At 36.5% G+C, this 13,699-nt stretch overlaps 1 protein-coding gene across 1 annotated transcript in view; it reads left to right on the top strand.

Annotated features, from left to right (window-relative positions):
• Nucleotides 1-419: 419 nt before the first annotated feature.
• Nucleotides 420-13,699, top strand: part of LOC121428667 (eEF1A lysine and N-terminal methyltransferase-like) — a 20,568-nt gene continuing 7,288 nt past the window's right edge. The window contains exons 1-7 of the mRNA XM_041625457.1: nucleotides 420-667; nucleotides 4,101-4,329; nucleotides 5,071-5,279; nucleotides 6,921-7,050; nucleotides 7,399-7,520; nucleotides 8,092-8,232; nucleotides 13,629-13,699. The exon at nucleotides 13,629-13,699 is cut by the window's right edge and continues 116 nt beyond it. Coding sequence (XP_041481391.1) covers nucleotides 558-667; nucleotides 4,101-4,329; nucleotides 5,071-5,279; nucleotides 6,921-7,050; nucleotides 7,399-7,520; nucleotides 8,092-8,232; nucleotides 13,629-13,699 — 1,012 coding nt within the window. The 5' untranslated portion in view covers nucleotides 420-557. The remainder of the gene's footprint in view (nucleotides 668-4,100; nucleotides 4,330-5,070; nucleotides 5,280-6,920; nucleotides 7,051-7,398; nucleotides 7,521-8,091; nucleotides 8,233-13,628) is intronic.

Raw genomic sequence — 13,699 nt, 5'->3', positions numbered from 1 at the left:
GTAACAAAAGCAACAAAAACCCTAAAAAAATTGCACTTGGTGAAAGGAACATTTTATATAGTGTATTGTACTATAAAACTTGTCAACAATATATTCAATCACAACAAATTTACACACTTTTTCACTCAGAAGTGCAAGTAAAAAAGGTAGAAAAAAGAATAAGTCAGGCCTTATATACATGTATGAATGCGCGCGCAAAGTGAGCGGGGTTAGGGCAGTGGTGAGCGGCAATGGGGCAGGCGCAAGGGGTGACAAGAACGGCGAATTACACAGCGGTACTTGGAAGACATATAATTATTATCATATGAAACGATTTTCCAGTATTTTTTCTTTCAGATGACATATATAAGTAAGGGTATTGTAGCTAATTGAATGAAACGAAAAGGAAAATACGTAAACTGAGCGACGATTGGGCAGCGTACGGTACCTGTACCGGTACATGTACGCGGGATATCGGAACTACGCTGATTCTGAGATGCAGATACAGTCAGATGAGAGCTGAAAATAATGTCTTGATTTCAATATTTTGATTTATGTGACAGAGAGAAATTTTCACAATGGATCTTTTGCCGAAAACAGCATCGACATCAGACATTAATTCTGCCGAGTATTGGGAATCCTTTGTCAAGAAAAACAGTAATAAGACTAAGAGCAAGGCATTCGAGTGGTGAGTCTGACTGTCTCTGTACTCGCTTGTTCACTGCTAGTGCTACCACCCTAGCACACACTCTAAAAAATCATTAAAATATCACTTTTGTGACCCAAATTACTAATTTCCATATAGTTGCAATTTATTTCTCATTGGTAACTTGGCAATAATTTTTGTATTCACCAGAGCGCTCCAAAACTTGAACTTTTTTGGGCATATTTTTGTGTATGCCCTCTATTGGTGGAAAGTAATATGGCAAGAAAATTTTCATTTTCCAATCTCTATTTTCAATTAAGAAAAAATAATTTAAAGAATCAAATTTACATAAGAGCAAAGTTAAATGATAAATAGCTGTATTGAAAACTGAAAGTGTAAGAAAATCAAGCATTTGTTCCATAGAAAAAGAGAAAATAAGCCAAACATTGCCACCCTTATTTTTCCACACACTGAGATGTATGATGGTGGGCCCCAAGCCCGGGGGGGGCACTCAGTATATATTGCATAGTGGGTATGTGCCGCGGAGGGGACCCCCATTTTCACACTCAAATTTCCGTTCCAAGGCATAGCATTTTTGCCTTGTTGAGAAAAAGAACAAAGAAAGCCGCTCCAAGGCATTGCATTTTCTTCTCATCGAGAAAAAAGATGAGAGAAATCCGCTCCAAAGCTTCGCATATTTTTCGTTACGCCGCTCCGATCGCATTGAATAAGCTGCAATTTTGGTGAAAAGCGGCCGCAGAGCTCCGCGGCGGAGGCCGCGCTAGAAATATAGCTGCATTATGCACGCATGACCGTTCCATAGGGATGCATATACGCACTCACGCTGGCGATCCGTTCCAAGGACCCCCGTTTTCACAAACATTTGTCGTTCCGAAGCCCGTTCCGAGGACGCTCCTTTTTACAATAAGCCCGCTCCAAGGCCCCCGTTTTTTGTCTCGCCCGCGGCACACCCCCACCACTTTTTTGGGGGCCCCAAGTCTGCGCACCTAACGATTTGAGTTAAGATTTAAAGTGAATTTCTTTTTATTTCACAAAATCTTTCAGTTGATAATGTTCCTTATATCATAATGAGTTAGTGTGCCAAATATCTCATAAAAATTGAAAGGAATATATGATTTTCCCGGAAAAAACCTTGGGCTGTCATTTTCAGATTGAAAAAAAAATGGTACCCCATGTCTGAGCACTCATTCACTTTGCACACGTTTCGGGGATTTTGATGACAAAGGCTATATTTTGAGGCTTTTGCATGAAATGCCCTGAATTCATTATTTTTCCACCATTTTGAGTCGGATTTTTTTATGAATACCTGTCTGTGTATTGCATGTGTAAAGTTCGTACTCATTGCGTATCTTTTCTTACAAGAATCGCGCAGATACGCAGGTGCGCAGACTTGGGAGACCGCACAGACATGGGGGAACTGGCCATACATGATTGAGAACAAGGTTCGCTCCCTGGGTTACCTAACCCATATGGAACTCATGGGTTTATTCAATTGAAATGAACCTGACAGTAGTGACTTTTAATAATGAAAACAAGAAAATTTACTAAATATTCATTTGGTCTGATGGATTTAATGGCAGCTGGTATAATTGGTTGATTTTCAGTTGGTCTAATTCCAACTCATCCAACTACCATCTCGTTTACTATCATTTGGTCTACCATCAGGTCATCCACATGGTCTAATTGCCATTTTGTCCACTCGTCAACCAGTTGGTCCAATAGTCATCAAGTCCAAATACCAGTTGGTCTAATTCTAATTGGACTACAGTAAGTGGTAATTGGGCAAAATGACTGAAAAAGAATAGATATTAGACTAACTGGTTATGAGATAAAATGGTCATAGATGAACTGGTGATTAGACAAAGTGATGATTGGACCAAATGGTTATTGGACCTTATGGTTGTTAGACAAACTGTTGATAAACAGCATGGCATTAAATGAAGGTAGACCCTGTGACGAGTTGATGAGTTGGAAATAGAGTTTAAAAAGTTTAGATTATTGTTTGTGACTGAAATGTAATTTCTTGATTACAACAAACAAAAAAACTGTGAACTCAAAAGAAAAGGGTGATAAGACAAAGGATGAAGGGAACAATACGGTCAGCGTTCTTTATCTTATGCACCTTCATATCTTTGGAACAATCTCCCCCTACAAATTTGCAATGTTAACTGTGTTAATACATTTAAAGCTATGCTTAAAACTCATCTTTTTAAATCTTAAATTGATCATATCATATGTTTATTGGCCAGTTTGATAGTATTCCTTTATTCTTAATCTGGTGAGAACTAGTTGTAAATTGTAATATAAGTTTTGATACATTTTGTGGTGCAAAGTATTTCTATTTTATACTTCATTTTTCCTCTCTCTTAACCACTTCAAGGCATTTTGCGAATTTGCAGTACAGTGTATATAAAATTATTATTATCATTATTATTATTATTATTATTAGAATATAATTGCTCATTATTTCTTCACACCCCAGTATAGACCTTGTTTTTCTCCTCTAGACAGTATTGTGGACATCGTTCAGTTTCTGTAGATTAGGCCCGTTTTGAAAGTCCATTTTTGATGCACGTGTACACGGCGTGTTTTTCGGTCGTGTACACGTGTACACGTTGTAAACACTGTGAGAGCGAGTTCTGTTTTCATGTCGACACGGACCCGCATCAACATGTCATAAAAAAGGGGTCTATATAGCCTAAGTCACAGTTTTAAAGCTTACCTGATAAGTTTGAAGTTACAATCCACAAAAAATTGGTAAAAATTAAAAGTTTACTCGGCTTAGCAGCGCATTTAATTAATAAAGAATGCAAAAGAAAATCAGTGCAGGACCCTAGCTAGCGCCGACGCCCGTTGGATGCGCATTTTGTATACTGTACCGTACATGCATGCACAGATCGCTGCAGAATAAGTGTAACTGAAGTTATCGATTGATTTTCATTATTATGTTGCCAATTTGAAGAGCGTTTGTTTGTAGGCTTGTAGCACATGTGTGCGAGCGTATAACACGTAAGTTGAAGCGATGATCGCTATCGCAATTGGTGATTCTCAAATTGACTCTGAGTGTGATTGAGCAACGCTTCCGAGCTTTCGAGACCGGAGCAGACCCATTTCGTGGTACAAAAACGTGAGTCTCCAGAAAGAATGTGGATTAAATTGGCGATTTTGGAAGTGAACTCACTCTGGATTAATTGAAATATGTTGACATATTAGTATTTAAAACATGTGCAGTGTCTGAGAACTAAGATTTAATGTGAGGCTGTGAGCTTGTTCACTGACTTTGTAGCCCCATGCAAGCTTTATGCAGACGCTACCGTGTACACGGTGATGGAATTTAGTACACGTGCACTGACTTGACCGTGCGTGTACACGTGTACACGTGTACCCGAAACGGCCCTACTGTAGATGTAGATTTAAAAGATCACCTTTGTCATCTGTCCTTATTACTCTCTAGGTATGGGGAATACCCTATACTTTGTTCTATTCTGCACAAGTACATTCGTGCGAGTGACAAGTCACTCATAATTGGATGCGGAAGTTGTCAGCTAAGTGAAGATCTGTATGATGTTGGCTACCACCAACTGACAAACATTGATGACGCAGAGAGCGTTGTCAAGCAAAAGACTATGAAGAATGCCAAGAAGAGACCAGAGCTGAAGTTTGAACAAATGGATGCAACTCAGGTATGTGTACATGATCCCCCCCCCCTCGCCCCATCCTATAAGGGCCATGTACAGAATTTTATAATAATTTCCATCCATATGTCACCAAATGTGCAGTAGGGGGATGCTGCCCCCCCCCCCCACACCTTTCTCCAATTTTTTTTTTTAAGTAGTGACCAAAAAAAGGGAGCCTGGAAAAATAACTTTGAGTCAAATAGAGAGGTTGGAGCGTTTTTATATTACCCTAGTAAATTGAGAAACGGTGATGTCACCTTTACTTATCAGATCTTGCACCCCCCCCCCCCACCTTTCCCCAATAAAAATACCCTGGTACTGACCACGACTGTGGACACTGGACATGGACATTTGATGACTGAGACTTCGTGTACAAACTCCTCCCACACATTCTCACTCCCCCCCCCCCTTTCTCTTCGTTTTATAGCTATACATCAAACAGTGCTGGATATTGCAGCCTCATTTGCAGAGAAGACATAGACATCAATGGCAATTTTTGATGGGAAAATGAGCCCCAAAACTAAAATCTAAGGAACATATTTAAGAGGGGAGTAGAAACAGAGGTAATGATGCATGTACAGAGTATGTGTTCTGTAGCTTTCAGACTGTTTGTCGCTTGTGTTGAGGGAGGTCATCACAGTTGATAGAACATCTTGCTTCATAGACCCATACTAAATTGAATTTTGGGTTTCCTGGTGCAAAAATAAGAAAATCAATTATTTTTGTTCCTCTCCCTATTTCTTCAAGATGACTTACGAGGATTGCTCCTTCTCTGTGGTGCTTGACAGGGGTAGTCTTGACGCACGGATGACAGAGAAGAAGGAAGAAGCTGAAGCGTTGGTTGAAAAGATGTTTGGAGAGATCGGCCGTGTTCTCAAAGTCGGAGGACGCTACATTTGCATCACAATAGCTCTTGAGAATCTCATCAGCAAACTTCTGAGCTATTTCTCATCTGAGTAAGTCCATGACCAGCTTATTCAGTGTTGACTTCTGATTAAGATAAAGATCTGGCCATGTCTTACAAAGGAATGTGATTGATCCATGCAATATTAACTATGGAAAGCCAGCAACAACATCAATAATGTATTGGCCTGTTCAAATCATGTCCTCTAAATGCCAAATACTCATGCATTGTCATTGTTTTGATCTAGCAGTGTGATCTGTCTTGCTTACCAAGGGGTAAGTGCATGATATTATTATGCTACTTGCTTTCCATAGTTGATATAGATTTGATTAATTTCACTCCTTTATAATGACAAGCCTGTCAGAGGTCAAGATTGATCTTAAAATATCCAAAATTGTGAGCAAATAAAGAGAAACAATCGCTACCTCAATTTGTCCACTTTATTTTTTTTTACCAATTATGAGCAGTCAGGAACTGGAATGCCACTTTTCAGGCTAATGCCTAAATTCAGGCCCAAGCAACCTATTTTCAGGCTCTAGACAACATATTTCAGTGTAAAAAACTTTCATTCTAGATGATTTTCATGCTTTCATTTCACAATCTATGTGACACCTCTGCAGAAAGGTAGAGGATGCATCTTATCTTCTTAAGTTGTGTGTTTGCTGATTAACGATTTTGAAATCTTCATTGTGTAATGACAATCTTCGTCTGAAGGCTATTCTCAAATGACAATCTAAAGACTGAAGGAAATTTTCAAAATCAGATCAGGGGCCTTTTTCACAAAGAACTTACAAGTGATATGGTCCAATTGTCGATCAAATCAAGATTTACAGGTTAGTTACCATATTAGCAAAGTACCATGATCATATTTCTATGGTCTCAGACGCACACTTTTGTGATCAACAACAAGAACAAGATTGAGATTTCTCATAATAATCGTGATAATAAAATTGATACTTTTTTATTTACTGTAGCGCATTTCAGAGCTGAGAGATTCTCGTTGCGCTATTAATCAGGGAAATACTTATTTCTATAAATTTAAAAATATACATGTAGGAACTAGTCTTCATACAGGATTGATGCTTAGATGCCCAACGCTGATTTAGGTATAATTACTGCCTGCTTGAGAAAGTCTTCAATATATGTGTATATGGTTTTAAAATTATATGAATTGAATTGAATTTATTACAGAACGTCACCGGCAATTGCCAACATTTTGTTCAAAACAAGAAAATGTATACATAAACAGATAAACAAAGACAAAATAGTATTTTTTGTCAAACAAAACAAAATCAAAACAAAATATAACAAAGCAACTTATATATAAAAATATACACTATAAACATAGGCATTATTCGGGTACTCATTTTAACAATGAGAAAAAAAAAAAGCTGATGTCCAAGAGAGGACAAGGAAAACACAAGGAAAGTGGGAGAGGAAAGGGAAATAAAGAGGAAAGAAGTTCGAAAATAGAGAGGGCGGGAGAGAGGAAGTATGAATGATATTGCACCTACTAATATCAACCCAGTGACTTCTGACTTGGAAATTACAGAGACTCTATACAGAGATTGTCGCATTCCAGTAGGCAATGGGTTCATGATATTCCACTTTTATGTTGCACTTGTGACACTCTCAGCCGTAGGGGTAACTTCTTTAAGTTCTTAATAGGTGTATTATTCTTTGATTGTTACAGAGGTTGGATGGTAAGGGTACACAAGATAGACTCTCCAAACAAAGATGACAGGTCTGAATCAAGATCGCCTTTGCCAGTTTTCATCGTGGTATCCACCAAATTCAAGAAAATGGCAGCTTTACAGAGTCCAGTAAGTATTCAGTGACTTGACCCTTTGTCTTTGAGATTGGGGTATCTGAGCCCCCCTCCACTCCACCCCACCTCCCTCTTCAATATCTGGTGTGATGTATCCACAATGCGCAAAGCAATCAAAACAGAATTCAATTTGAATTTTCTTTGTAATCCTTTTTTTAAACAAAATCTTTTGACTTCCCCCTTAATCAGCTACCAAGGGCCTGTTACATTTAGGAAGATAGATGTATGTCATAAAATGCAACTTTATTTTGAACGCATCTGAATTACTTTTTAGACATTTGAAAAAATGAGTTCTGTTTGATATACTATGAGCACCTGATCTATTGGTCACTTTATGATGTAGATCTTGGAGCTGAGTTTATCAGAAGGAAGCAATCCAGAGAGAGTATCTTCAATAGAGGATATCGTAAAAGCTATCAGGAGCCAACAAGACTATGCCATGCTACAACATAATTTGAATAAGAGGTGAATAAACTTAGGATTTAATCTCATTTCATGTACCCTCTCATTCCATCCCATTTCTCTATTTTCTCCCACTTTATCATTCTTTCGTTTTCTTGTGCGCCTCGGAAAAGAATATTTCTAGATAGATGGGGCCATATATATGCCTATTGTTAGTATTATTATTTCATTAAATCTATTTTCTTGCGTTTCACAAATTTCTTCATTTTGTAAACATACAGATTCAGACCTCCATTCCCATTGAAGCTCATTCATGATTGTAATGTAGCCTTATGGTGGTGGTGGTGGTGGTGGTGATGATGGTGGTGGTGTTGATGATGATGATGATGTTGATGATGATGATGAATATGAAGGTGATGATGATGATGGTGATGATGATGAATCATGATGATGATGTTGATGGTGGTGATGATGATGATGATGTTGATGGTGGTGATAATGATGATGAATCATGATGAATCATGAAGGTGATGGTGATAATGATAATGAAGGTAATGGTGATAATGATGGTGATGATGATGATGATTATTATGATTATGCTGTTAAAATCAAACATTTTCTCATATTCTGATAGGTCCTTCTGCAATGAATCTGTGTCATTAGATCTATACGCTCCAAACAATAAGAATCCTCGCTTCACACTCTACATAGTCGATAAACCCAAGGGGAAAATTCCAGCAAATAAGTTTGCCATCTTCATTGTTCCACAAGGAAGGTATGTATTAATATTCATTATTATCATTAATTTTTGGCATATGCCTGTGAGGCGGAAAGTGAACTGAATCCCTGTTGATCTCTCTTGCCGATATAACTGATGGGGGTGTGCAAGTGGACAATGATTTGCAGCTAGAAGAAAATCTTCTTTTTTTTGTAGGGGCTATTTTTTTCCACATTGGGGAGATTGCAGAATGGGGGGGGGGCTATTTCTTTCATCTTAAGGGTTACTTTTTTTAATAGGTGTAACAATCAATTATGCATGAAAAGCAAATATCATTCTACCATTGTTAGAATAATGATTTTCTTAAAATCTTGAATATTGTTTGTGACAGATCTTGGGACGACTGTAGAGAGAATTTTTCGCTCCAAAGCATGTATTTTGGGGGAATTTTAAGGGCTATTTGGGCTGCCATAAGGGCGAAATAGCCCGTCACCTTTATGTATTTCCTACGCTGATGATTTGAGACAGTCCAAGAGATCACTTCTGGGCCCCATCTTTATACAAAGAGTTGCAATTGATCCAATCAATTGCAACTATGGAAAGCCAGCAAAGTCAACATATAAAATGCATGTTGTCCAAAAATATTCTAGATATGAATGTAGACCCCTCAAAAAAAGTTCTGCAACTCAAGTTTGAGTGCTAATAAATTTCTTAGTGTGCCATCATCATATGTAAAAGTGGTATCATTAGAAAGTATGATTATTCCTCTTTACGATCATGTGCCGTTTGTAATGCTAGTGTTATCATGAAATACACAGACATGATAAATATGCGGCAATATAAAAATTAAATGTTGCAAAATTCGTTGCCATGTCATGTTTGAGTTCTGCAACTCAAACTGCAAGTTTGAGTGCTGATAAATTTCTTAATGTGCCATCATCATGTGTAAAAGTGATATCTTTAGAAAGCATGCTTTTTCTTCTTTACAATCATGTGTCATTTGTAATGATAGTGTTATCATGAAATACACAGACATGATAATACGCAGCAATGTTTGAAATGAAATGTTGCAAAATGCGTCGTTTCCAATAGCGAATTTCCAATTGTTTCGAGGATGGACCGAGTGCATTCACTGTCACCTGCATGGTGGAAATTCTATAGAAATGGAGACTCTTGTTAGAAATCAATGCATTTTGCAACATTTCACTTCTGACTTTTCTCAATGTTCAGGGTGATTGCATATTCCATGATTACATAATCACAGCAAATGGCATGTCATTGTAAAGTGGAACAATTCAGCTCTCCAATGATACCAGTTTCATCTTTTATTATTCATTAACCAAAAAGATATGTTCCCCCAAAACTGAGTTGCCAAACTTTTTTTGAGGGGTTTATATCCATAAATTCATTGATATCTTGACAATTTGGTGTGTTCTCTTTTGTTTACAAAGGATATTTTGCAAATTACTGTAGAAAAAAAATTATGACACTGATGGATTTCCATAGAGTAACGATTGATTGGATCAATCGAAACTCTGTGTAAGACGGGACCCTGGAAAATATTTTATTTTAGAGATAACTGAAGAATCCATTGACAGAATCAACTTAATTATTTTGGCTATTTTCCAGGGCTGTAATGATTTCAAGCTTTGCTTTTGTGATGACCCTTGCAACCGTCCTATTTATTGTGTAACAGAAAATACCACTTTATATTTTTCATTTATATATGATATATTATTTTGATGATTCATACAAAACTATTGTTCATTTTCTTGATGTCAAATTTTAGAAACGTATTTTCTTGTCCAGAATTTTGTTATGAAATATGTTGCAAAACCAATAAATGAAGTGAAATGACATGAAACTTCAAACTCTCATATTGTGTTTTAGAATATTAAAGCAGGTGTGCTATTTCATTGGAGGGGAGGGGTGAATCTAAGGCAAGAAATATATTTGGATTAACACTTTCTTATCAAACATGGAGATATTATAACTTTCTCACTATGATTTTGCTGTATTTGTGCAAGCAAATTACATGCATGTTAAAGAGGAAGTAAAACAAAGTCCAAATTTATTTGCTCAGAAAAATAAACAATGCATCACTTTTGAGTACCAAAAACTACCAGTAATATGTTCAGATGGCATTGAAGTTTAATTAACGACCCTCGTTTGATAAGAACACCTGAAAGTCTTAGTTAACATTATGTGTAAAGTTCAAAGTTCATTGTGAATAAATATTTAAGATACATGTTAATTGTCTCTGTGTTATGATACAAAGACTCTTGCCTATTTGTTCCTTAGCATTAGAATGTCTTGATATCCACTACTGGAAGAAGAAGATTTTAGAAAGGTCTGCTTACATAGACTATTGATTAGGGGGAGGTTTCCGAGAATGATTTTTTTTTTTCATACTGAGAAATAGATTATCTTGTATGTTTGCCATCTCTGTATGCTTAAGTCTGCACAGCTGTGTGTGATTTATTAATCTGCACAATATCCATACAAGTTTAGGAATTTATAGTTCATTTTGTCAAGCAGTAATTCTGCCATCACTTGTGTTTTTACCTGAGTAAATGTAAGTATATAATAGAAAGACCGCTTTATGCAAGATCTGTCTTGATATTGTTTTAGTGTACCATGTATTATAAAATAGTGATATGGAATATTAAGCCCGGCTCATACTGTGCGATTCGTTACAATCCGAATTTCAAAGAAATTACATTTGATGTGGACATTCTAACCAGTAAAATCTTACGGATCAGAGTTCAGAATAGTGGTAGGACTACTGAGATCGAAATTCAGTCCAGTTCGAGCCTCCCTGAATGAATAAAAACAAATTCAATGCTAAATCATAATGATGTCATAAGCTGCAACTTGAAGCCAATTTGGACTTAACTCCGACTACAGGGCTTGCCGCAAAGTCAAAATATGATTTCAGTATTCCTAACATCATGCCAAACTTTAAATAAAATAATTTTACATCTTGGAACTTTCATATATAATGCTAAATGTGATTCATTGGAAAGTTGTGTCTCAACGAATTGCTTAGGGTGAGCCGGCCTTTATGGATTCTAGTCATATGATATGATTGGCTGAAATCTATCATGTGAACTGCCGTTAGCATATATAATAAGCTAACAGGAAAATTTGCTAATTACTAGTTCCAATCACTAGTTCTTTCACCGGTCATGGTTTTAAGATGAGGATGGGCTATCAAAGATCAAGGATCTATGTCACTATTTTAGAAAACATGTAATACACATCATTTTGCTTGGTTATGAGAATAGTTAAACACACCTGTTACCTTTGAAACAGTATACAGGGGTGTGAGAGTTCAGCTATTTAGCTGATTTCAGCTATATTTGTTCTTAATTGTCAAGCTTATTTCAGCATTCTTTGTTTTTTGTCTGTACAAAAGTATAGGAGCTTTTGCAATTTCAGCTATTTTAATTTGTTGTTGCTCACACCCCTGAGTATAAAGGCCCTCAGCTCAGCCTTGTGCATGTTATAACTGTTCCAAGGGTACCTAGTGCATATAATTCTTACTAATGCCCTCAATGATATGTATTATTTGTATATTTTACGTTCATGTAGTTAGCCGGAGGTAGATTTGTTCTTAGTTGTGTGTGTGTTTTTAATTTCACATTCTTACTTGTTATGACACATTTAAATACTATTTGGTTGGATAGGGATGGATGACCTTGAATAAGGGGAATACCCTGTGAAAAAATACATCACATTTTATACATGGTAGATTTTTGGGACCCATTTATCGTGGCTGGGCTAATAAAACCTGATATATATTTCAAAATTTGAAACATTTTTATGACATCTCAGAGTAGGCTAGATTTGAGCATGTTATAGCATGGGTAGCAATCTTCTTTTGCTAATAAAACCTGATATATATTTCAAAATTTGAAACATTTTTATGACATCTCAGAGTAGGCTAGATTTGAGCATGTTATAGCATGGGTAGCAATCTTCTTTTGCTAATAAAACCTGATATATATATCAAAATTTGAAACATTTTTATGACATCTCAGAGTAGGCTAGATTTGAGCATGTTATAGCATGGGTAGCAATCTTCATCGGCTAATAAAACCTGATATATATTTCAAAATTTGAAACATTTTTATGACATCTCAGAGTAGGCTAGATTTGAGCATGTTATAGCATGGGTAGCAATCTTCTTTTGCTAATAAAACCTGATATATATTTCAAAATTTGAAACATTTTTATGACATCTCAGAGTAGGCTAGATTTGAGCATGTTATAGCATGGGTAGCAATCTTCTTTTGCCTCTCAATCTTTTTGCCTCGATCAATCCCTCATATGGAATAATCATTTAGATTACATTAACAAGAAGATAGGATCTAAAATATCACTTCTCAGAAGGCTTCGGCCTTTCCTTACTCAAACATGCTCTAAATTACTTGCCAATGCACTAATTATGCCACATTTTGATTACTGTAGTCCGGCTTGGTCCAATTGTAATTTGAATGTAAAAGACGCAATTGTCAAAAAAAAAAAGAATGGCTCGAATTATCTTACAAGTTGATACTAGGACCCCAACTGTAGAGGTGATGCAGAAGTTAGGCTGGGTTTCAATAGAGGAGAGATGGAAATTCCAAATAATCAAACTTGTTTACAATGCCCTAAATGGTAGTTGCCCACAATATATTTCAGATTTGTTTGTTCAATTATCAAACACCCACTCATACCGTACCAAGAATTGCTGATAGTAATGGGATCATAATACAAAAGTGTAAAACAGAGAAGGGAAAGAAAAGGATTTCAGTACACGGTTCAATTCTGTGGAATAATATTCCATCTACAATAAGAAGGGCGGAAACCTTGCAATCATTTATTTCATCTTATTGGAGAAACCGAAGATCTTATTCCAGGTTTTAAGACACAATTCGCTAAACTTTATTCTGTTTGTATCATTCTAATTTGTTGTCCTTTGTTTTTTCCTTTTGTGTGTGTTTAAATGTAGCAGGGCCCTCTGGGAGAACAGTGTACGTCACTGATGAGGCTACCCTGGATAAATAAGACTTTATAACAATAATAAATAATAATAACAGGTACCAGGAGACTATTTTCAGACAATATAAAACTGCCACAATTGCTATATAATACAGCCTTTTTATGCTGCCTCAAAATTATTGAATTCTAAGATACATTTACATATGTAGAATGCTTGGACTCTTACAGATGGCATATATTTTATTAATACAAATTGCTGGATTTGTATGTGGCTTTTTGCGAGAGGATACAACATACTGTTATTACGGTTTGCTTATGGTGCTGCTGTGCCTATATGTGTACAAGCATTATTAGTATGGGTTTCTGAGATCTGAAGTTTGTCAATCTTTCTGCATAACGTATTTCAGCTATTTATATGTAGTTCCCCTAATTTTTATGTCTGACATTGGTCTTTTGTTTATGTACAGAGAGACACATTACCTGTTTGGTACCGACAAAGGGAGAGGGCAGTTAGCCAATCAAGCAGGTTTCCAACGTC

Source organism: Lytechinus variegatus, chromosome 15 (assembly GCF_018143015.1).
Source record: "Lytechinus variegatus isolate NC3 chromosome 15, Lvar_3.0, whole genome shotgun sequence".
Taxonomy (NCBI): Eukaryota; Metazoa; Echinodermata; class Echinoidea; order Temnopleuroida; family Toxopneustidae; genus Lytechinus; species Lytechinus variegatus.
This window is presented reverse-complemented; position numbering and strand designations above follow the sequence as displayed.